Here is a 23,815-nt window from a genome sequence, read left to right as displayed (position 1 = left end):
GAATCACAGCATTATTTTAAGTAAATTAAAATATTATGGCATCACTGCTGCAAAGTGGTTTCAGTCATATCGTACTGATAGAAAACAAAGGCTGTCATTACGTAACACTTCAGTAGTAGGCAATCCAACATCATCTGACTGGAAAGAAATTACATGTGGTGTTCCCCAAGATTCCATACTAGGTCCACTACTTTTTCTTGTGTATATTAATGACCTGTCATTTGTTACATTACCAGATACCAAGTTTGTCTTAATTGCAGATGATCCAAACATTGCAATAAATAGTAAATCAAATATAAATTTAAAAAAGGCATCTAATCAAAATTTTACTGATATTAATAAGTGGTTCATAGCCAATTCACTGTCATTAAACTTTGAAAAGACCCACTATATGCAGTTCAGAACTTATAGAGATTTCCTTCTAGTGTGTGTATAAAATATGACAAGATGGAATTAGGAGAAGAGGAGAGTGTAAAATTCTTGGGATTACAACTTGATAATAAATTCAGTTGTGAGCGACATACTAACAAACTGCTAAAGTGTCATGATGATCTCTCCATTGGCAAAAGATGCCAGAATAGTCCCCCATTCGGATCTCCAGGAGGGGACTGCCAAGGAGGAGGTTACCATGAGAAATAGATTGAATAATCTACGAAAGGATAACGCTCTACGAGTCAGGGCATGGAATGTCAGAAGTTTGAACGTGGTAGGAAAACTAGAAAATCTGAAAAGGGAAATGCAAAGGCTCAATCTAGATATAGTAGGGGTCAGTGAAGTGAAGTGGAAGGAAGACAAGGATTTCAGGTCCAATGAGTATCGGGTAATATCAACAGCAGCAGAAAATGGTATAACAGGTGTAGGATTTGTTATGAATAGGAAGGTAGGGCAGAGGGTGTGTTACTGCGAACAGTTCAGTGACCAGGTTGTTCTAATCAGAATCGACAGCAGACCAACACCGACAACGATAGTTCAGGTATAAATGCCAACGTCGCAAGCTGAAGATGGACAGATAGAGAAAGCGTATGAGAATATTGAAAGGGTAATGCAGTATGTAAAGGGGTACCAAAATCTAATAGTCATGGGCGACTGGAATGTAGTTGTAGGGGAAGGAGTAGAAGAAAAAGTTACAGGAGAATATGGGCTTGGGACAAAGAATGAAAGAGGGGAAAGACTAATTGAGTTCTGTAACAAGTTTCAGCTAGTAATAGGGAATACCCTGTTCAAGAATCACAAGAGGAGGAGGTATACTTGGAAAAGGCCAGGAGATATGGGAAGATTTCAAATAGATTACATCATGGTCAGACAGAGATTCCGAAATCAGATACTGGATTGTAAGGCGTACCCAGGAGCAGATATAGATTCAGATCACGATATAGTAGTGATGAAGAGTAGGCTGAAGTTCAAGACATTAGTCAGGAAGAATCAATACGCAAAGAAGTGGGATACGGAAGTTCTAAGGAATGACGAGATACGTTTGAAGTTCTCTAACGCTATAGATACAGCAATAAGGAATAGCGCAGTAGGCAGTACAGTTGAAGAGGAATGGACATCTCTAAAAAGGGCCATCACAGAAGTTGGGAAGGAAAACATAGGTACAAAGAAGGTAGCTGTGAAGAAACCATGGGTAACAGAAGAAATACTTCAGTTGATTGATGAAAGGAGGAAGTACAAACATGTTCCGGGAAAATCAGGAATACAGAAACACAAGTCGCTGAGGAATGAAATAAATAGGAAGTGCAGGGAAGCTAAGACGAAATGGCTGCAGGAAAAATGTGAAGACATCGAAAATGATATGATTGTCGGAAGGACAGACTCAGCATACAGGAAAGTCAAAACAACCTTTGGTGACATTAAAAGCAACGGTGGTAACATTAAGAGTGCAACGGGAATTCCACTGTTAAATGCAGAGGAGAGAGCAGATAGGTGGAAAGAATACATTGAAAGCCTCTATGAGGGTGAAGATTTGTCTGATGTGATAGAAGAAGAAACAGGAGTCGATTTAGAAGAGATAGGGGATCCAGTATTAGAATCGGAATTTAAAAGAGCTTTGGAGGACTTACGGTCAAATAAGGCAGAAGGGATAGATAACATTCCATCACAATTTCTAAAATCATTGAGGGAAGTGCCAACAAAACGACTATTCACGTTGGTGTGTAGAATATATGAGTCTGGCGACATACCATCTGACTTTCGGAAAAGCATCATCCACACAATTCCGAAGACGGCAAGAGCTGACAAGTGCAAGAATTATCGCACAATCAGCTTAACAGCTCACGCATCAAAGCTGCTTACAAGAATAATATACAGAAGAATGGAAACGAAAATTGAGAATGCGTTAGGTGACAATCAGTTTGGCTTTAGAAAAAGTAAAGGGACGGCAGAGACAATTCTGACGTTACGGCTAATAATGGAAGCAAGGCTAAAGAAAAATCAAGACACTTTCATAGGATTTGTCGACCTGGAAAAAGCATTCGACAATATAAAATGGTGCAAGCTGTTTGAGACTCTGAAAAAAATAGGGGTAAGCTATAGGGAGAGATGGGTCATATACAATATGTACAACAACCAAGAGGGAATAATAAGAGTGGACGATCAAGAACGAAGTGCTCGTATTAAGAAGGGTGTAAGACAAGGCTGTACCCTTTCGCCTCCACTCTTCAATCTGTACATCGAGGAAGCAATGATAAAAATAAATGAAAGGTTCAGGAGTGGAATTAAAATACAAGGTGAAAGGATATCAATGATACGATTCGCTGATGACATTGCTATCCTGAGTGAAAGTGAAGAAGAATTAAATGATCTGCCGAATGGAATGAACAGTCTAATGAGTACACAGTATGGTTTGAGAGTAAATCGGAGAAAGACGAAGGTAATGAGAAGTAGTAGAAATGAGAACAGCGAGAAACTTAACATCAGGATTGATGGTCACGAAGTCAATGAAGTTAAGGAATTCTGCTACCTAGGCAGTAAAATAACCAATGACAGACGGAGCAAGGAGGACATCAAAAGCAGACTCGCTATGGCAAAAAAGGCATTTCTGGCCAAGAGAAGTCTACTAATATCAAACACCGGCCTTAATTTGAGGAAGAAATTTCTGAGGATGTACGTCTGGAGTACAGCATTGTATGATAGTGAAACATGGACTGCGGGAAAACCGGAACAGAAGAGAATCGAAGCATTTGAGATGTGATGCTATAGACGAATGTTGAAAATTAGGTGGACTGATAAGGTAAGGAATGAGGAGGTTCTACGCAGAATCGGAGAGGAAAGGAATATGTGGAAAACACTGATAGGGAGAAGGGACAGGATGATAGGACATCTGCTAAGACATGAGGGAATGACTTCCATGGTACTAGAGGGAGCTGTAGAGGGCAAAAACTGTAGAGGAAGACAGAGATTGGAATACGTCAAGCAAATAATTGAGGATGTAGGTTGCAAGTGCTACTCTGAGATGAAGAGGTTAGCACAGGAAAGGAATTCGTGGCTGGTTGCATCAAACCAGTCAGTAGACTGGAGAGAGAGAGAGAGAGAGAGAGAGAGAGACAAAAAAAAAAAAAAAAAAGAAGAGGAAAAAGAGAAGCGCCTAAACAAGTCTGTGTCTGCAATGTGAATGATGTCAGACATAGGAGATGTAAATTTTAAAAAAACTGGCATATTCTGCTTATTTTCACTCCATTATGGTATCATATTTTGGGGTAACTCTACAAACCGAGAAAAATTTTTAGATTAGAGAAGCATATAATAAGAGTAACGTGTAGTGTAAATCCAAGAACATCATGTTGAAACCTATTCAAAGAACTGGGCATACTAACCACAGCTATGAAGTTTGTTGCAAATAATACATCTCTTTTTCCAACTAACTGCTTAGTACACAGTATCAATACTAGAAATAAGAACAATATACACAAAGATTTAAAATCTCTTACTCTTGACCGAAAGGAGACCAGTATCCAGCAACACATATTTTTAGTAAGTTACCAGCAACCATTAAGAGTTTAGTTTCAGACAAGGCACAATTTAAAAATAATTTAAAAGAATTTTTGGTGGCCAACTCTTTCTATTCCATCCATGGACTTCTCAACAAGTGCAGTAGACCATTTTAATGAAAATTTATTATACTTTAATTTTTGACAATACTTGGTTGTAACAGCCAAGTAACTACCTACTGTGTGAATGATGGATGTATGGAAAGCAGATGTAAGTCTTAAGTCTGTAAATAGTGGAAGTTTAATTTTAAATATTGTACATAATTTGACTGTTCTTAACTGAGGATCACTGAAATCAATAATTTACTTTAATTTTTGACAATACTTGGTTGAGGGAGGCATCAAGGGATCACCAATTTAGTACTGGAGGGCAGCGTGGAGGGTAAAAATCGTAGAGGGAGACCAAGAGATGAATACATTAAGCAGATTCAGAAGGATGTAGGTTGCAGTAGGTACTGGGAGATGAAGAAGCTTGCACAGGATAGAGTAGCATGGAGAGCTGCATCAAACCAGTCTCAGGACTGAAGACCACAACAACAACAACAACAACAACAACAACAACAACTTGGTTGTAATAGCCAAGTAACTAGCTACTGTGTGAATGATGGATTTAATGAAAGCAGATGTAAGTATTAAACTTGTAAATATTAGAAGTTTAATTTTAATTCGTGTACATAATTTTATTGTTTATTGACTGAGGATCATTAAAATTAATGGAACTCAAGTTTTTCTAATTCCATTTTTGTAATGTGTTTATCTGACATGTTCCACACCTAGGAGGATCCCCTCTATTGTGGGTCTATGTAATGAATAATTAATCTAATTTAATCTAATCTAATACTGCATACCAGCCTGCCTTGACATCTTCAGCTTTGCCGCTGGCACTGGCCAGGGAAAACTTTTAAATATTCTAAGTTCTGCCCAGAATATTATTCTGTGGACAACAAAATATTTACAATATAAAAAACTCTAGTGGATATGATAAAATACCAGCATATTAAATTAAAGAGTGCTATTTTGAGTTGAGTAACATCTCGGTGTATATACGTAAACAATAATTTATCACTGGGAGATTTATGGAGTATCTGAAGATTACTGCAGTTAAGTCACTGTACAAGAAAAGGATAAAAATAGCTTCCTGGTAGAGAAAAGATGTTGAGTTACAGAAACGCACAACGAAAATACTGTCAGCAAGTAAGCTTTCAGCCAAAAAGGCTTTCTTTAGAATTATACAGCATACAGCATACAGCACACACACACACACACACACATACACATACACACACACATGACCACATTCCTTGGCTGCCAAGGCCAGACTCGGCAGCCAGACTACGGTCACGAGTTTTCTTTGCTGAAGAAGGCTTTAGCCAAAAGCTATTATGTGTAACAGTCTTTTCACTGTGCCTGTTTGCCTGTCTGCAACACAGTGGGTCATCTTTATGGAGAATAGCAATCTATCCTTCTCCTAATATTGTAGATAGTGAGTCAGGAACCAATCAGTGGCAATGTAATTAATGGTAATGAGCAACTGCAGCATCACCCAATATGAAAGTCATCAAGAATTTGAAAGCAAAAGAAGATGCATGACTTTTTTACTAATCAGTCTAAACAGGTCAACTAACTCTGGGCCTTGTCACTGGATCTCAGAAATTCTGAAAAGTGGTTGAAGTCATACAAGAAGCATTCCCAGTCTTACAAAAAGAGTCACACATGGGAGTCTGCCAATTTACTTTCAGACAAGATACCAATAAATGCCAAAATAAGTCTTTAAAACTAAAAAAAGATTTGAATGTTACATAGCATTATATAAAGTGCAGGTAGTATTAAAAAGATTTGTTCAGAAGCAAGGCCTGTACTAGGATGAAACATACATACCAGTTATTAAATATAACTCACTAAGGCATTTCTTTACTATGGCTGCTAAACCTGGTCTTGCTATAAGGGTTTTCTTACAAGATGACTTACATGAAAAGATATATCTGAAAATTCCAAAAGTACGTCCATTTACAAAGACAATAAAAGATACTGGTATTAAAAGACTAAAAAATAACAGTATATAGGTTGAAGCAAGACAGCTGCTAAGAAGGTTAAGATATTTTAATAGTTACCATCTGTGTGGACTACATGCTAATTTTCATTAATAATCCACAAGAGAAAAAGTCTTCAAAGGCAAACTACAAGACAAATTCGTGCTGAAAGATCTTGGTGAAGCTATTAACTGATTTGGCATCCTAATTGCTAGGAAACCATAATGAATGTCATGGATATACGAGACACACTATGTGGAAAAAATTCTCAACAGATTCAGCATGAAAAGTCTTTCATACTGAATCTGTTGAGAATTCAGTACTAATACCACTGAAAAATTGCCAAGTGCTCCCTAATGACATGAGTACAAAAACAGAACAAGTCCATGTAGCTATGAAGGATATACACACTTTACAAGATGAAAATAGTCAGCCTTAATGTACTGTGGAGCAAGTACATTCAAAATGAATTCTGGCAGATATGACCACAAAATCTCTAGAAAATTCTCGTCACCATCTGCTACTACAATATGTTGGACCAAATATGAAGTTTATTAGTTTTTGTTTTGTATTCTTTGCAGGCACGATTCTAGTGGAATTGTGAGAATTCAGAATCAATCTTTCGCACTGCTATAGTATAACTATGGACTTTTGGGTATTTTACTGCGTATAATATCTTGTATTAATTTTATCCTGTTAATGTGTGTGCAATTAATGAGTTTGTTCCAATCAGATAATGCCTCTAAATTACTCTGCTAATATGTTTCTACTGACTAGACCTTTACATGGATTGGTCCTTACACTGCATGGAACAAAAACGGATACTACAAATCCACATGAAAGTTGCAACTCATTACAAAAATGAAATATTAATTTACAAAATTACAAAAATTGAAGAAAATTTTCCTATATGTAAAGTATATATATATGACACTGAATGTATTGTTACAAGTTCTCTCTTACTAGTTGTGGGTAATCCCTTCATAATAAAGGCTTTTAAATTTAAGACACAAGTCACTGCAGGATGTCATCACTCAGTTCAGAACAGACGGATCTCTCAAACATGGAAAACTCATGCCTATGCCTGCTGATCTTCATTTCAGTCACTCACAACTGTTACTGCATGATGGAGAACTGATACAAAGAGGCCATTACATTTGAACAGGGAAAATCTAAATGATGAGTTACGTCATCCATGTTTACCATTCCAGGGAAGCCACGCATGTTTTCCATATATACAACTGGTTTAGTATGTGAACAATTTGAGTGCAGAAGAGATGCCAAAATTAACTACATACTTACCCTACATTGGTAATGTGTCAGATGGCCCTAACAACTGCATAATATCCATTACAAAATGTGGTACCTCGTGATAGAAGTATGGTACGAGGGTAAGTCAATTATTAACTGCAACTTAAGTTATATTTTTGTTTATTTTGGTAGTACTGTCATTTTATGTTGATGACACATGCTTTGTTTATTTGTTATATCTTTGCAATTTTCAAGCTGCTAGGTTAGTTTCGTTATTGCTCCTGTGCTGTTAATCATGGCTGCTCCACTGTCTATTTGCACCAAAGAAGAGCAATGTTCAGTGAACCGTTTTTTGTGGTCAGAAGGCATATCAGGGGCTGAATTTCATCGAAGACATTTGGTACAGTACGGGGACAGTGTTTTGCCACAACAGAGTGTCTATGAATCGATTGAAAAATTCCGAAATGTTCGCACAAGTGTTACGCACAATGAAGGAGCTGGACAATCATTTACCACCACAAATGAAGAAACCATTGAGTGTTCACGTGAAATGATTCTCTTAGACGATTAACTATTGATGAAGTGGCACATTGTCTGCAGATTAGTAATGGTTCTGCCTACGAAATCATCCACATAGACTTGGGTTTCATAAAGTTTGTGCAAGATGGGTCCCTAAACAACTCACTCAGCTGCATAAACAAATGTGCTTGGACATCTGCAAAAAACATTTGGATCGCTATTATAATGAAGGGGACAACTTCTTAGACAGACTCATTACTGGTGATGCAACACGGATCCGTCATTACGAGCCGGAGAGTGAACGACAGAGTATGGAATGGAAACATTCAAATTTGCCATGCAAGAAAAACTTCAAGACCCAAATGTCTGCAGGAAAACTGTTGTTTACGGTTTTTTGGGATGCACCAGGTCCAGTAATGGGACATTATGGGGAAAGGAGCACAACAATAAACTGTACATTACAGTGAGATGCTTATTGTTAGGCTAAAGCCTAATATTCGAAGCAAACGCCAGGATTGCTGTCAAAACGCGTTGTATTGTCGCACGAAAATGCCCATCTGCATACTGCTGCCTACACTCCTGAAACACTCCAGAAACTCAAATTTGAAGTACTGGATCATCCTCCATATAGTCCTGTTCTTGCCCCTTCTGACTATCACTTGTTTGGTCCACTCAAACAGGCATTAGGGGGCCGTCAATTTGCCTCAGACAAAGCAGTGAAAGAAGCGATGCATTCCTGGCTCACAGCTCAACTGAAAACCTTTTATGAGGGCATCAGGAAGCTATAACAACAATGGACCAAGTGCGTTGAAATGTAAGGAGATTATGTCAAAACTGGTGTTCTTGTAAGTTTCCTATTTGATTACAATAAACTTTTATAACTACTTTGCGGATAATAATTAGCATACCCCCATACACTGGTAAAGTATTGGACAAATTCTATGACTTCATGTGGCTCGACAGCTGTGATCTACTCAGATAACCTGTAACTCTTCAACACTACTGAAATAAATAAAAATACTGATTACCTTTTGATTTGTGCCTTCACCTATTTTTTCTGGTGGCACATCAGGTGGCTTCTTATACATGGATTTAGGTGGTCGTGGTATCTTTGGTGCAGGTTTGAGTTTAATTTTTTCTTCCTCCTCTTCACCTTCTTCTTCGCCTTCTTCACCTTCTTCTCCTAGCTCTGCTTTAGGAACAATCTCCTCAGGTTTAGCCTCTTGTTCTGCCTCTGCCTCAGCTTCTTCCAGTGCTGCTCTTCGTTCTTCTTCCAGTCTCTCTTGTTCCTAAAAATTCAATAAGTATTTGTAATGGGCACAAATTAATCGTTGTTCTGTCTCATGTTTAAGGACAGACCCATGGCACAGTTATGTCAGTACAAGAATTGAAGAAAAATATAATACTTCTTGATGAACAACAAGAATGAGAGAATAAACAAGAACTATGTTGATGCCAGGGAATGTAAAGTGAACCGTGGGTGGGGACTAAAGTACAGTACAAGAATTGCAAGGAGTCTGTGGTTGTAGAACTTGAAAAAGGCAAAATTAAAAATTAATTACAGAATTTCCGTCCTAGAACTATGAGGATGGTTTGACAAATTTGGTAAAAAAGCGAGAAAAATATGTGTGTTTCATAAACTTACCTTACTTCTCGACATAGTCTCCTTTGAGGGATTTGCACTTGGTCTAGTGATACTCCAGCTTTCCTCATCCCATCAGAAAAACAGGTTCCATTAAACCTTGTAAAATACTCATTGTCTGCAACTATCAATTCCTCATTTGGTGGAAATTCCTTCCCAGCAATTAAAAGTTTCAAGTTAGGGAACAGGAAGAAGTAATTTGGGGCTAAATAGTGAACAGGGTGGATGAGAAACCAGTTCAAAACCCCATTCATGCACTTTCACCACTGTCATAGCTGATGTTTGGGATGGTGAATAATCCTGAGGAAAATTCCTTCCCAGCAACCCAACATGGTGCATTATCCTGATGAAAGAGTACTTTTTTGCATGCCAACATTGGTCTTTTTTCAGACAATGCAAGTTTCAAACTATCCAAAAATGAAGCATAATAGGATCCAATTGTGGGTCTGCATATTTCAATTAATTTATGAGGATTATTCTTTGCAAATCACAAAAGATAGTGGCCATTGCCTTATCAGCTGACAATATGGTCTTTGCCTTCTTAGGTGCACTTTTACCAGCCTTTGCCCACTGTTTTGGCTGCAATTATGACTCTTGGTTGTAATGGTGGATCAAGCTTTCATCAACATTGGTGCAAAAAGTCTTGTAGATTCCAACTAAACACAGCCAAACACTATACTGAAATGTTGTATTGGTCAACTGTGAGCAATCGGGCCATTCCACTTACACACTGCTTCTTCCTAGGCAATTCTCCGTGCAGGATTTATGCACTCATTCAGTTGAGATGCCTACATTCTCAGTAATCTCAAAAATTTTTATTTGGTGGTCTTGCATTACCATCTCATGGATTTTGCCAATGGTTTCCTTTGTGGTCACCTGAATTGGACAGCAACAGTGAGCTTCATCTTCACCACTTGCGTGACCATGTTTAAACCCATTAATCCAAAAGTAAATGGTATTCAGTGATAGTGCAGAGTCTGTGTGAGGTATAGGCAGATATACTCTGTCTCCAAGAGCCATATACAGGCTGGTCCATTGATCGTGACCAGGCCAAATGTCTCACAAAATAAGCATCAAACGAAAAAACTACAAAAAACAAAACTCATCTAGCTTGAAGGGGGAAACACGATGGCAGTATGGTTGGCCTGCTAGATGGTGCTGCCATAGGTCAAACGGATATCAACTGCATTTTTTAAAAATAGGAACCCCCATTTTTTATTACATAATTGTGTACTACATACTGAAATATGAATGTTTTAGTTGGACCACTTTCTTTGCTTTGTGATAGATGGCGCTGTAATAGTCACAAACATATGGCTCACAATTTTAGATGAACAGTTGGTAACAGATATGTTTTTTTAATTAAAATACAGAACATAGTTATGTTTGAACATTTTATTTCGGTTGTTCCAATGTGATACATGTACCTTTGTGAACTTATCATTTCTGAGAACGTATGCTGTTACAGCATGATTACCTGTAAATGCCACATTAATGCAATAAATGCTCAAAATGATGTCCATCAACCTCAATGCATTTGGCATTACGTGTAACGACATTCCTCTCAACAGCGAGTAGTTCGCCTTCCGTAATGTTCGCACATGCAATGACAATGCACTGACGCATGATGTCAGGCGTTGTCGGTGGATCACGATAGCAAATATCCTTCAACTTTCCCCACAGAAAGAAATACGGGGACATCAGATCCAGTGAATGTGCAGGCCATGGTATGGTGCTTCAACGACCAATCCAACTGTCATGAAATATGCTATTATTCAATACCGCTTCAACCACACACGAGCTTTGTGCCGGACATCCATCATGTTGGAAGTACATCGCCATTCTGCCATGCAGTGAAACATCTTGTAGTAACATCGGTAGAACATTACGTAGGAAATCAGCATACATTGCACCATTTAGATTGCCATCGATAAAATGGGGGCCAATTATCCTTCCTCCCATAATGCCGCACCACACATTAACCTGCCAAGGTCACTGATGTTACACTTGTCGCAGCCATTGTGGATTTTCCGTAGCCCAATAGTGCATATTACGCCAATTTATGTTACCGCTGTTGGTGAATGACACTTTGTCGCTAAATAGAAGGCATGCAAAAAATCTGTCATCGTCCCGTAATTTCTCTTGTGCCCAGTGGCAGAGCTGTACATGACATTCAAAGTCATCGCCATGCAATTCCTGGTGCATAGAAATATGGTACGGGTGGAACCGATGTAGCATTCTTAACCCCGACGTTTTTCAGATTCCCGATTCTCGCGCAATTTGTCTGCTACTGATGTGCAGATTAGCCGCAACAGCAGCTGAAACACCTAGTTGGACATCATCTTTTGTTGCAGGTTGTGGTTGACATTTCACATGTGGCTGAACACTTCCTGTTTCCTTAAATAACGTAACTATCCAGTGAACGGTTCGGACACTTGGATGATTTCGTCCAGGATACTGAGCAGCAAACATAGCACATGCCCAATGGGCATTTTGATCACAATAGCCATACATCAACACGATATCGACCCTCTCCGCAATTTGTAAACAGTCCATTTTAACACGGGTAATGTATCACGAAGCAAATACCATCTGCACTGGCAGAATGTTATGTGACACCACGTACTTATACGTTTGTGACTATTACAGTGCCATCTATCACAAAGCGAAACAAGTGGTCCAACTAAAACATTCATATTTCTTTACGTACCACATGAATATGTAATAAAAAATGGGGGTTCCTATTTAAAAAAAAAAAAAAAAAAAAAACAGTAGCTATCCATGTGACCTACGGCAGTGCCATCTAGCGGGGCAACCATAGCGCCATCTTGTTTCTCCCTTCAACCTAGACGAGTTTCGTTCTTTGTAGTTTTTTCGTTTGATGCTTATTTTGTGAGATATTTGGCCTGGTCACTATCAATGGACCACCCTGTATGCATGGCGGGAGACTTCCAGGCCTTCCCAAACATTTTGTAACAATTACCAGGACCCAAAATGCAATTGTAATAGTGAACATAAATTACACAGTCACAAAAATCACAAAACTTTGTTCTGAACATGTAACCACAGCTGAAATTACACATGGAGAAGAATTTTGGATTATCACGTACATGTAACACACTATTCATATGACATAAAGCCTTGTACTGACCAAATAAGAGATACAGCATGATTTTCTAGGGACAAAAGATTACTCACTCTTAGTGACATCAATGCTCGTTCGTCTATATGGTATGCAGACAGAACAAACAATAGGGGACAAATTGTAGTTGACACAATACATGTATGCAGCCTCTTTGTTCTAAACAAAGCAGGATAAGCACCTACTTACTCAACAATGCAGGAGGATCCAGCAATACCGACATCTAACTAGCAAATGCGAAGTCCGTAACATACGTCTGCAAATGGGAAGTACTAGAAAATGCCACACACAGTGGCCACAAGGTCATACTCATCCACACAAACACATACACAAACTTAACACCAGCAAAATGATGACCTCTTCTAAACAAGGCTGACACGCAAAAATTAAGGAACATGGTTGAAGAACTTCCCTTTCATACAGTCAATGGAAGCATAGACCATAAAGCTCACATTCTGAAGGACCTGCTTCAAAAAGCACAACAATTAGCTATCCCAAAGACTGATCATGCACCAAAATAGAAACTCTCCTGGTCCACTGGGTTAACAAAACGAAGGGAAGCCACTAGACAAGGAAACATTACCAACCAGCAAAAACTGCAAAAGATAGGGAGGTAAGATTGGAACTATAGTGAGATGCAGAACAAATATATAAAAACAAGTAATACAAGACCTGTTCCTTAATTTCACAATGATTGCTTGTCCTTAATACTAATGGCACTGTAGATGTAAAGTAGGATTACCCATATACCTCTGCAATCTGAAAAGTACGATAGGCAATTAATCCCTACTATTAAATGTCTAAAGTCCTGGAACTGTTTTAAATTTTTTGCCATTATACTGTACTACTGCAATAGTTAACCAACCATTACCACACAGTGCAAAGTCAACTTTGGTAAAGGTGAAATTACTGGAACAACTCTGCCAAAATTCAGCCACAAAACAATACATGCAGGGAAACATTTAAACTTCTAACAGATAAGGTAAAGATGCCTACTGTACTGTCAACTCTTAGTTGCACAGATAGCACTACTACAAAGGGCTCAAGATGTTCAGCAGAGTGCCTGCTGAATAAGCTTCTCCATGATGACAAAAAGGCAAATGACCAGCAACATCACACAGACTTAATGAAGATAAATGGATGACACCTACATAAATGGCTCCATTAATGACCCATTGCCCAACAAAGAGAAGTATTAGCAATAAAACAATTAAAGAATCATGGTGCAGATTCTATACACCCAAAAACACTAAAAATTATTGTTGCACAGGTCACCCCCTTTCTAACAGAGTTACTGAATGAAGCACTGCTGCAAGGCAGGGTTCCTACCATGAGGAAAACAGCAAACATAGTAATCGTCAAAAAAAACACAGACTCTGGACCCAACAGACCCAAAGACTAAGAGACTTGTTTGCCTGTTGAACACGGTGGCTAAGGTGCACGAGAGGCTCCTGTGTAATTGACTATAGTTACACACAATGCTCTTCGGCGTTAGTTCATGTCAGTATGGCTTTAGACTAAAAAGCTCAATAGACAATGCACTTAATCATGTACTGGAAACAACACAGCATATACAAGAAAAATATGCAGTAGCACTTGCAATAGATATAGCAGGCACCTTCAATAATCTCTGGTGGCCTGTCTTGTTCACAAAGCTACGAGAGATGCAGACATAAACAGTCTTATAGAATACTTACTCAGCTAATGCAAAGATAGGGTGGTGCAATCGCATGCAGGAACACAAAAGGTTATCAAGAAAATAACAAAAGGATGCCCACAAGGCTCAATCTTTTGGCCAATTTTCTGGGATATTGCCATATAACTGCTCCTAAACAATCTGGTCGAAGATGACAAGGTGAAGGGTATAGTAGTAAGAAGTGAGGGAACAAGGAATGAAGTTAAAGATATTATTAAAAAAAATGAAAGGAACTAGAAAAGGAAAGGAATGGTGAGAAGACGGATGAAAAGTACTAACTCATGGCGCAAAGTCCGCCCCAATAGCTGAGTGGTCAGCATGACAAATTGCCATCCTACGGGCCCGGGTTCCATTCAAGGCTGGGTTGGATATTTTCTCCACTCAGGGTCAGGGTGTTGTGTTGTCTTCGTCATCATTTCATCCCCATATGGCGTGCAGGTTGCCCAATGTGGCGTCAAATGTAATAAGACCTGCACCAAAGCGGACGGACATGCCCCACAAGGGGCCTCCCGGCCAATGACGCCGAACGCTCATGTCATTTCCATGGCGCAAAAAGAAAAAAAATCTGAAAATTTTGCAAATGAATGGATTTATTTGATTGTAAAATAGCAACTGGCAATCCACATAATTTTTCAAATTCAATGTAAGGTGCAGCAATTATAATCACAGGAAGAACTTTCAGTCATACCCTGCATTGTACTGGGTGATCAAAAAGTCAGTATAAATTTGAAAACTTAATAAACCACGGAGTAATGTAGATAGTGAGGTAAAAATTGACACACATGCTTGGAATGACATGGGGTTTTATTAGAACACACCCACCAACCAACCCACACACACACACACACACACACACACACACACACACACACACAAACAAACACACACACACACAAAAAGAGAGAGTTCACAAAATGTCCTACAGATGGCGCTGGACAGCAAAACGCCAGTGACTGTGCATGACAACCGTGTATAAAAGGAGCTGTAATGAGATAGAGAATCACATGCGCCAGCAGTCGCAGCATGTTGACGTTACCTGAAAAGGCGCTTTTAGTGAAGCTGTATTATCACAAAGGGGAATGTGCTAGTTCAGCGTTACGATCCTATCGCCATAGGAAGGGGATTCGAATGGGTAAAGGTCCGTTGACAAATGCAGCTGTGGCGAGAATGATTTTGAAGTTCGAAGCCACGGTTTGTTTACACAATAGACCCTGTAGTGGCCAACCGAGCACAAGGCGTAATGCTGCTGAGACAGTTCAGGAAGAAATGGAAACTGTAGTAGGTTCGTCTATGCACAGGGAAGTCAGCACTCGTGCAGTCGCACGTCGCACCGGCATTCCATACACTACTGTTTGGTTGGCACTTATGCGTACCCTTCGATGCTATCCGAACAAAATCCATCAGCATCAGGAACTGTTACCTGGTGATTTAGTGAAGCGGAGGGCATTTGCAGTGTGGGCATTTCAAAAGATGGCGGAAGATGATGATTGGTTGAGTAATGTGTTGTGGACCGACGGAGCTCATTTCACGCTCCGAGGGTCTGTCAATGCCCACAACTGCAGAATTTGGGCTACCGAAAATCCTAGAACTATCATGGAAACTCCATTGCATGACAAGAAAGTCAAGGTATGGGTTGGATTTACCACATCTACCGTTATCGGGCCTTTTTTCTTCGAGGAAATGCGTGATTCTGGTTTTGTAACTGCTACCGTGATGGGTGAGAGGTACACCGATATGTTACAGAATCGCATCATCCCCACCCTGGCTGATAAACACCTGCTGGCAAGTACAATGTTTATGCAGGATGGCACTCCATCCCATATTGCTAGACGCGTGAAAGATCTCTTGCGCGCGTTGTTTGGTGATGATCGTGTGCTCAGCCGCCACTTGACCTCTCAGCTCCCCAGACCTCAGTCTGTGCGATTATTGGCCTTGGGGTTACCTGTAGTCACAAGTGTATCATGATTGACTGACATCTCTAGGGATGCTGAAAGACAACATCTGACGCCAATGCCTCACCAAAACTATGGACATGCTTTACAGTGCTGTTCACAACATTATTCCTTGACTACAGCTATTGTTGAGGAATGATGGTGGACATATTGAGCATTTCCTGTAAAGAACATCATCTTTGCTTTGTCTTACATTGTTATGCTAATTATTGCTATTCTGATCAGATGAAGCGCCATCTGTCAGACATTTTTTGAACTTTTGTATTTTTTTGGTTCCAATAAAACCCCATGTCATTCCAAGCATGTGTGTCAATTTGTACCTCTCTATCTACATTATTCCGTGATTTATTCAGTTTTCAAGTTTATACTGACTTTTTGATCACCCAGTAGTTATTTTCTGTCAACCACAGATTTCAAATGACAGTATTTCTTTGCGTATCTTGATCAGTTGTATTAACATGTGCATATCCTTATATTTTCATGCCTATAGTGTTTCAAACATGCAAAATTTCATAGAAGAAAGAACTTCCAAAGAGTATGAGAATTGATCCATATTAAAATGAAACAGTTGCTACTGAAACATAAATATTTCATGTTAAAAGTCCCTTTGGATTTGCTGTCAGATCCCAAAATCAACATGAGTCAATATTTCAATGATCCAACTGTCTGCTACCTTCAGGAAAATGCTGCTTCTACTGAGTCCCACTGAAAACAGATACCAAGCTGCAAATGTCATCCTGTACAGGCCACTGAACCATACATGGCACATGCACAGCCCACCACAGTTGCTGCTCTCTGAGGCGGGACTGGTGGCACCATCCAGAACACCGGCAATAATGATATATCACACTCAAAGACTATAGTCAAACACTCAGTCTGGCCCCACCAAAGAACATGCTGTTTTGATGTTGGTCAGTACAGGCTTCCATGTCCTGCTAAGAGGAAAACCAGAGTTTCTATTAATCAAAATGTCTGCCAATCTAATTTCAATTGTCTCTTGTAAATGTTATTCCAAAAACCAGAAGTGTTAGCAACTATCATAATTTTGCCAAATTTCATCCTGTTTACTTGTTTCAGCAATGTTCGTCTACCATCAGTTTTTCTGACCATTGTAGCCTCACATGGCAGTAATGTTTCATGCACCTGTCCTAAAGCATGCAGATCAAATGGCCAATGTAAGCTTTCCCACATTGACATGGAATTTTATATATGCTAGGATTTCTACACCCCACATCATCTTTCAAGCAACTGAGCAGTGCTCCAATCTTGGAAGTTGGATGAAATGCCCTCATAACGTTAAAGCTCCTTAAAATTCTTCCAATGATATGTCCCCAGCATAAGGGATAAAAGCCACAGATCTATGCTCCACTTCATGCACTTCCAGGGATGGTACAGATTCCATAGCCTAACAAATCTGCTTCTCAGAGTTCGATTTTTCTTTTTTTTAAAAAAAAAAAAAAAAAAAAAAAAAAAAAAAAAAAAAAAAAAAAAAAAAAAAAAAAAGGGGGGGGGGGGGGGGGGACCAGCAGAGAACTAATGTGCAAGTTCTTGGGTTGAATTATCCATGTCAGAAATGGTGTATGCTCTGTGTACCAGAGTCCTAGGGACGCCACTGCATTGGTATGGTGGATGGCAATACTTAGCCTGGAGGTACTGATTGGTGAGTGGCTTTCAGTGAATACTGTGTCCCAGAGTGGCATCTCGGTTCTCAGTTTTTGTAAACCATGACATCCATAAATGGACACCTTGCATCACATTCAACCTTCATGGTAAATTTAAAGCTGGAATGAAGACAGCTGAAGTGGTCCAAAAATCAGTTAAGGGTATCATGTCCACAAGGCCAAAAAGGAGCACATTTCCAGAAGCACATTGGTTGTAAAGCTGAAGTCCTCAGTGTCATAATCTCAAAGCACTTCATAAATAAAAAGATGACTGCGAGCTTTAAAGGACTACCTATAGCCACTTTGACATTCTGTTCAAAAAAATTGCCAATAAATGAAAAATATATGTATGTCAGCATGCCATGACAAAGCTTCACCAATGTTTATCCTTACTAATCAAACTCAGAGATTCTTCCATAGTAACTTATGTAAATATGGATAGCACATTAAAACTCACTAGTAAATCCGAAAAACTCAGCCTCAAAGATTTCAACCATAGGATAAAACCCACCGAATTGTAGATAAGGTGTTCATACTTGCCAACATATAGGCTGAGAACACATGTTAAGAACTTCACTGAGTTATAAGTGAGTGTAGCCAAATTACTAAAAATAGGACATTGAGTCCTTATGTAACTTTGGCAGGCCATACAACCTAGGTGCAATGGTAGCACCAGAATGAGGAGCAACAAGCTCTTTTTCAAAAGTGAAAGCGCCTTTTACTTAAACCTTTCTGTGGGGACACTAAATAGTCTTCTGTAATCTGGATCGTTGAGCAGTAAATCCCTTTTAAGATGTAATCATCCTGTGACAGTGCAACCTTGGCATTCCCCTTGTCAGGTGGTAAAACTACTACTTCATCATCATTCCTAAGGGAACGAGTAGCTGCTCTCTCTGCAGAAGAGATGTTGGTCCACATATCATTTAAGACTGAAGAAACTTTAAGGGGTTTTAACATTAAGAGTGTCTTCCATTCCCCTTCCAAGATTAGGGCACTACTCAGCTCTGTGAAAGATGATTTGGGGCTTAGGAAGCTTGACATATGTAAAATTCTGTGTCAATGTGGGAACGCTTATACCAACTGTTTGATTCACACAGTTCAGGACAGGTGCATCAAACATTGCCGACATACGAGGTTACAAGAGCCGAAAAAATCAGCGGTACCAGAACATAGGTTAAATGAGAGACACAGGATGAAATCTGCCAAAACTGTGATAGTTACCACATTTCCAGTTTTTGAAACAGTGTTTATAAGAGGTAACTGAAATTAGGTTGGCTGACAATCTTGATTAATAGAGACAGTGGTTTTCCCCTTAGCTGGATGTGGAACCTTGTACTATCCCACATGAAAACACAACATTCTTCAATGTGGCTAGCCAAATTATTTGAAAGTTGTCTTCAAGTCTGATATATTGCTGTACTGGTATTCTGTTAAAGGAAGCATCACCAGCCTAGGTTTGGAGGGCAGCAACTGTGATGGGTAGTGCATGCACCGTGTATGGTGCAGAGGCCTATATAGGATGATGTTTGCAGCTTGGCACCAGTTTTCAGTGAAACTCAGTAGCAGCAGCATTCTCCTGAAGACAGTAGACAGATGGATCACTGAAGTACTAAATAATGCTGATTTTAGGATCCAGTAGCAAACACGAAGTGATTTTCAAGACTTATTACACTGGGAAGCCTAAAAAGTAACATACATATTTAGTGTTTGGACAATGGTACAGGTGGTTTTCAATTTCTACTTGCAATTACTTCACTTTCATGTCACCAAGTAAATACTACAAAAATTTCCAGATTTTTGTATGCAACAAGTAATTAAAACTAATATCAATGTACAGGTCATACCATCCAAAAATAATCAATAAAACTGAAAATAACAATGTTAGTACACAATATGTGTAAGAATATAGGTCATCAGTCATCAAATACAATATGCACTAAGTAACAGAAGGCACAGTGTGTGTGTGTGTGTGTGTGTGTGTGTGTGTGTGTGGTGCGAGGGGGGGGGGCTAGTATTCAGAATGTAACCTTCTGAACTTATGTACTGCCATTACTGCCCAGCTACTCTGTCGTAGTAATTTTCATTTTGATATGTATAAAATAATGGATAATTTGTGAGTTTCAAACAAAATTAGAGAATGCAGAATAAATAGGAAAACTATTGACTCAGTCTCGACTAATTGTAACCAATAGCCTATGAGAAACAAGACATCAATCGAAACTCTGATATACTAAAACAATATGCGATTGCTACAGATTTCATGGGACATCATCAGGATAGTGAGTGTGCAGCCTAGCAAAATGACTTAGGTGCTCTTTGGCATCTGAAGAGATTCCTCAGAATGCCGCTTCCAATGGGTCTGAAACACGAAGTTTACAATCAGCGTTTATTGACAGAGTTATGAAAATGAGAAATGGAAGTCCAGTGTCATGCTCATAAAAAAACTGAGGGTTGCACAGCAAAATTCAGTGACGTATACTGGCAAGTAGAAGCAGAAATAAGAAAACAAGCCACCGAGTCAACGAAAAGACTTGCATGGAAGGCATAATTATGGCAATAATTGAAATGAAGACAATGTAGTCTGGACTTGTAGCCAGGCAAATAGATGGCAGATGCATGAAAACAGTTTTTTCCTGGATTCCAAAAAGAAGGAAAAACTGAGAAAGTGAGCTAAAGGAAAGGAGACAGATGGCACTACAAAATGTAAAGGAACAATGTGCAAGTCTATAAATGAAGAACGTAATGCATAACGATGAACAAAGGAGGCTTTTGTCCCACAATGGATGTTGGTTGACAGTGAAGAATTTTTAAGTGTTTGGAACTAATTGTTCCTTTCTTGGAGAGGAGAGAGTAATCACTTGTGGGAGAATAAAAAGGAAGGGCTAAAGGATGAGAGGCACCCACCTACAGTGAACACGAAGGAAGATAAAGACTTCTGCCTGTCCTCGTCCTCACTACGAGTCTTCTCGTACTAGGGTCTGAGTCACCTGCCCTTCCATTTTAGTCCTTAATCATCTATTCCTTTTCCCTTCCTGAGGCAAAAACTTAAGGTTTTAAAAGATAGGGTAGTGTTAACATTTTGATTTTTATATGTGTTTATCAACAGGACCAAATATTTCACCTCCTAAAGATAAGAACTGGCTCACAATTCTGTCTTGTCATTTATTAGTTTATCCATACACCCACATTAAGCATATGCCAGAACCTAAGCAGCCGAGTAATACATATAGTATGTAACATACTTTCTGTATAAGGTGCAAGACAGATCCACACACTCACATAAATGTTCTAGTAGGTAAACAGCAGGTTGCCACAGTTGTAGTCTTCAGTCCAAAAAAACAGTCTCGTGCTCTCTGTCTTGTGCAAGTCTCTTCATCTTTGCACAACTACCTCAACCTTCAACCAGCTGAACCTGGCTATTGTAGTAAAGCATCTGTTACTTCTACAACTTTGCTTCTGCCATTTTGCAATAGATGGGAATAGTAGCAAGTGGCAGTGCAGGGGTTAGGTCATAAGTGTCATATAATAAGCTTAGGCATTTGGAACATAATGCCATCAAAATATTAGTTGATTTGTTATTGCATCCTAAAGTTATTATTGATCGAATAAGTCAAATTATGAACCCAGTTCTATCATTTGTGGGAAATTTTAAATTTTCTGCTTTAATGTGAATAAACCTGTAGCTGAGACTCCTATAATGCTGGGTAAGACCTACAGTGAAGTAAGTATTAGTGAAAGAACGTGCAGAGAATGGTTTCAGTGCTTCAAGAATGGCGATTTTGACGTCAAAGACCAACAAGATGGTGAAAGTGAGATTTTCAAAGCTACTGAGACCAATGGAAACTATCACTGGATATCATTATCAAAATCAATTGATGTGTTTGAGCCAAGCACGGAATGACAAATGGCCACAATACAGTGACAGATATGAAAAGGTGACTTTGGAGCATGTCAAAGCTGGACCCCATATCGCAAAACCCATCAAAACATACTTGAAAAGGTTGAAGTGGGAAGTCCTCACCCACTCAGTATATTCTCCAGACTTTGATCCCACTGATTACTGCTTTTTTCAATCAATGGCACACACAGCATGGCTGACCAACACTTCCGGTCATATGAACAAGTGGAAAATTGGAATGATTCGTGGATCTACTCAAACAATGCCCAGTTCTTCTGTCACAGGATTAGTATGCTGCCCAAAAGATGGGAGAAAATAGTGGCCAGCAATTACCAGCACTTTGAATCACAGGGATTTTGTAAGTTTTTCACAATAAAGCTTCAAACTTTGAGAAAAAATGGCGTTAGCAAAGTTGGAGACTTAATATGTCCATACTCTGCAAACCACTGCAATGTGGATGGCAGAGTACGATCCCTCTACAATGAATCCCCCCTTGTTTCCCTCCATTAACAGACTGACTATTCCCTTCTGCCTCAGGTTGTGCCCTGGCAACCAAATCCTCCTTTTTTGTTTCATAAATTTCGTTTTTGCCCAATCAGATATCAAACCATCTTCAGCATTCTTCTGTAACTCTTCTTCTTGTCTGTATTTGTTATTTACATTTCACTTTCAAATAGGGGTTCTCTCCAGACAAATACTTTAAAAAAATACTTTATAACTCTAAAATTTATTTTTGATATTAAGTATTCTTCTTCCTCAGAAAAGGTTTTTTGCTAGTGCCAGTCTGCATTTAATATTTTCTCTTCTTTGGTCACTTTAACTATTTTGCTGCGCACATAGTTACACTCATTAGCACTTTTACTATCTCATTTCCTAATCAAAGCTCCTCAGCATTACCCAATTTAATTTGACTACATTCCATCATCAACCTTGACTTATACTTTTGTTGATGATCATCTTATAACCTCTTTTCAAGACACTACCCATTCCATTTTCTGATTTTCCAAGTCTTTTTCAGTCTCCAATGGAAATGCAATATTACTGGCAAACCAACTTTGTATCTCTTCTCACTCAACTTAAACCCCCTTTCCAAATTTCTCCCGTTTTCTTTGCTGCTTGCTCAATGTACAGATAGGTTAATATTGTGTCTCACTCACAGTATCTGTGCTTCCCATTCATGTCCTTCAATTCATAAATAGCTGCAATCTGGCTTCTGCACAAGTTGCAGGAAACCTTTTGTTCACCATATTTTATTCCTACTATCTTCAAAATTTCAGAGAGTGCTCTACTGTCAACACTGTCAAAAGTCGTCATTAAAATTGAGCAAATGTTATAAACAGAGGTTTGCCTTTTATTCAGTCTATCTTCTAGCATACATCTTAGGGAAAGTTTTGCCTTGTGCGTTTCTACATGTTTCCACAACCCAAACTTCCTCAAGCTCGGCCTCTACCAGTTTTTCTATTCTTCTGTGAATTATGCATGCTAATATTTTTTGCCCCCCATGAACCATAGACCTTGCCGTTGGTGGGGAGGCTTGCATTAGTGAAGTTCGGTGGCAGGAGGAACAAGACTTTTGGTCAGGTGAATACAGGGTTATAAATACAAAATCAAATAGGGGTAATGCAGGAGTTTAATAATGAATAAAAAATAGGAGTACGGGTAAGCTACTACAAACAGCATAATGAACACATTATTGTGGCCAAGATAGACACGAAGCCCACGTCTACTACGGTAGTACAAGTTTATATGCCAACTAGCTCTGCAGATGACGAAGAAATTGATGAAATGTATGATGAGATAAAAGAAATTATTCAGGTAGTGAAGGGAGACGAAAATTTAATAGTCATGGGTGACTGGAATTCAAGAGTAGGGAAAGGGAGAGAAGGAAACATAGTAGGTGAATATGGATTGGGGCTAAGAAATGAAAGAGGAAGCCGCCTGGTAGAATTTTGTGCAGAGCATAACCTAATCATAGCTAACACTTGGTTTAAGAATAATGAGAGAAGGTTGTATACGTGGAAGAACCCTGGAGATACTC

General features: G+C 39.1%; 1 protein-coding gene across 1 annotated transcript in view; it reads right to left on the bottom strand.

The window, feature by feature from the left end:
* LOC126482248 (radial spoke head protein 4 homolog A) overlaps positions 1–23,815 on the bottom strand; it is a 469,316-nt gene that overhangs the window by 184,236 nt on the left and 261,265 nt on the right. The window contains exons 7-8 of the mRNA XM_050106228.1: positions 8,989–9,075; positions 8,815–8,931 (exon numbers count right to left, since the gene is read on the bottom strand). Of these exons, the coding sequence (XP_049962185.1) occupies positions 8,815–8,931; positions 8,989–9,075 (204 nt within the window). The remainder of the gene's footprint in view (positions 1–8,814; positions 8,932–8,988; positions 9,076–23,815) is intronic.

Source organism: Schistocerca serialis, chromosome 5, assembly GCF_023864345.2.
Source record: "Schistocerca serialis cubense isolate TAMUIC-IGC-003099 chromosome 5, iqSchSeri2.2, whole genome shotgun sequence".
Classification (NCBI taxonomy): Eukaryota; Metazoa; Arthropoda; class Insecta; order Orthoptera; family Acrididae; genus Schistocerca; species Schistocerca serialis.
This window is presented reverse-complemented; position numbering and strand designations above follow the sequence as displayed.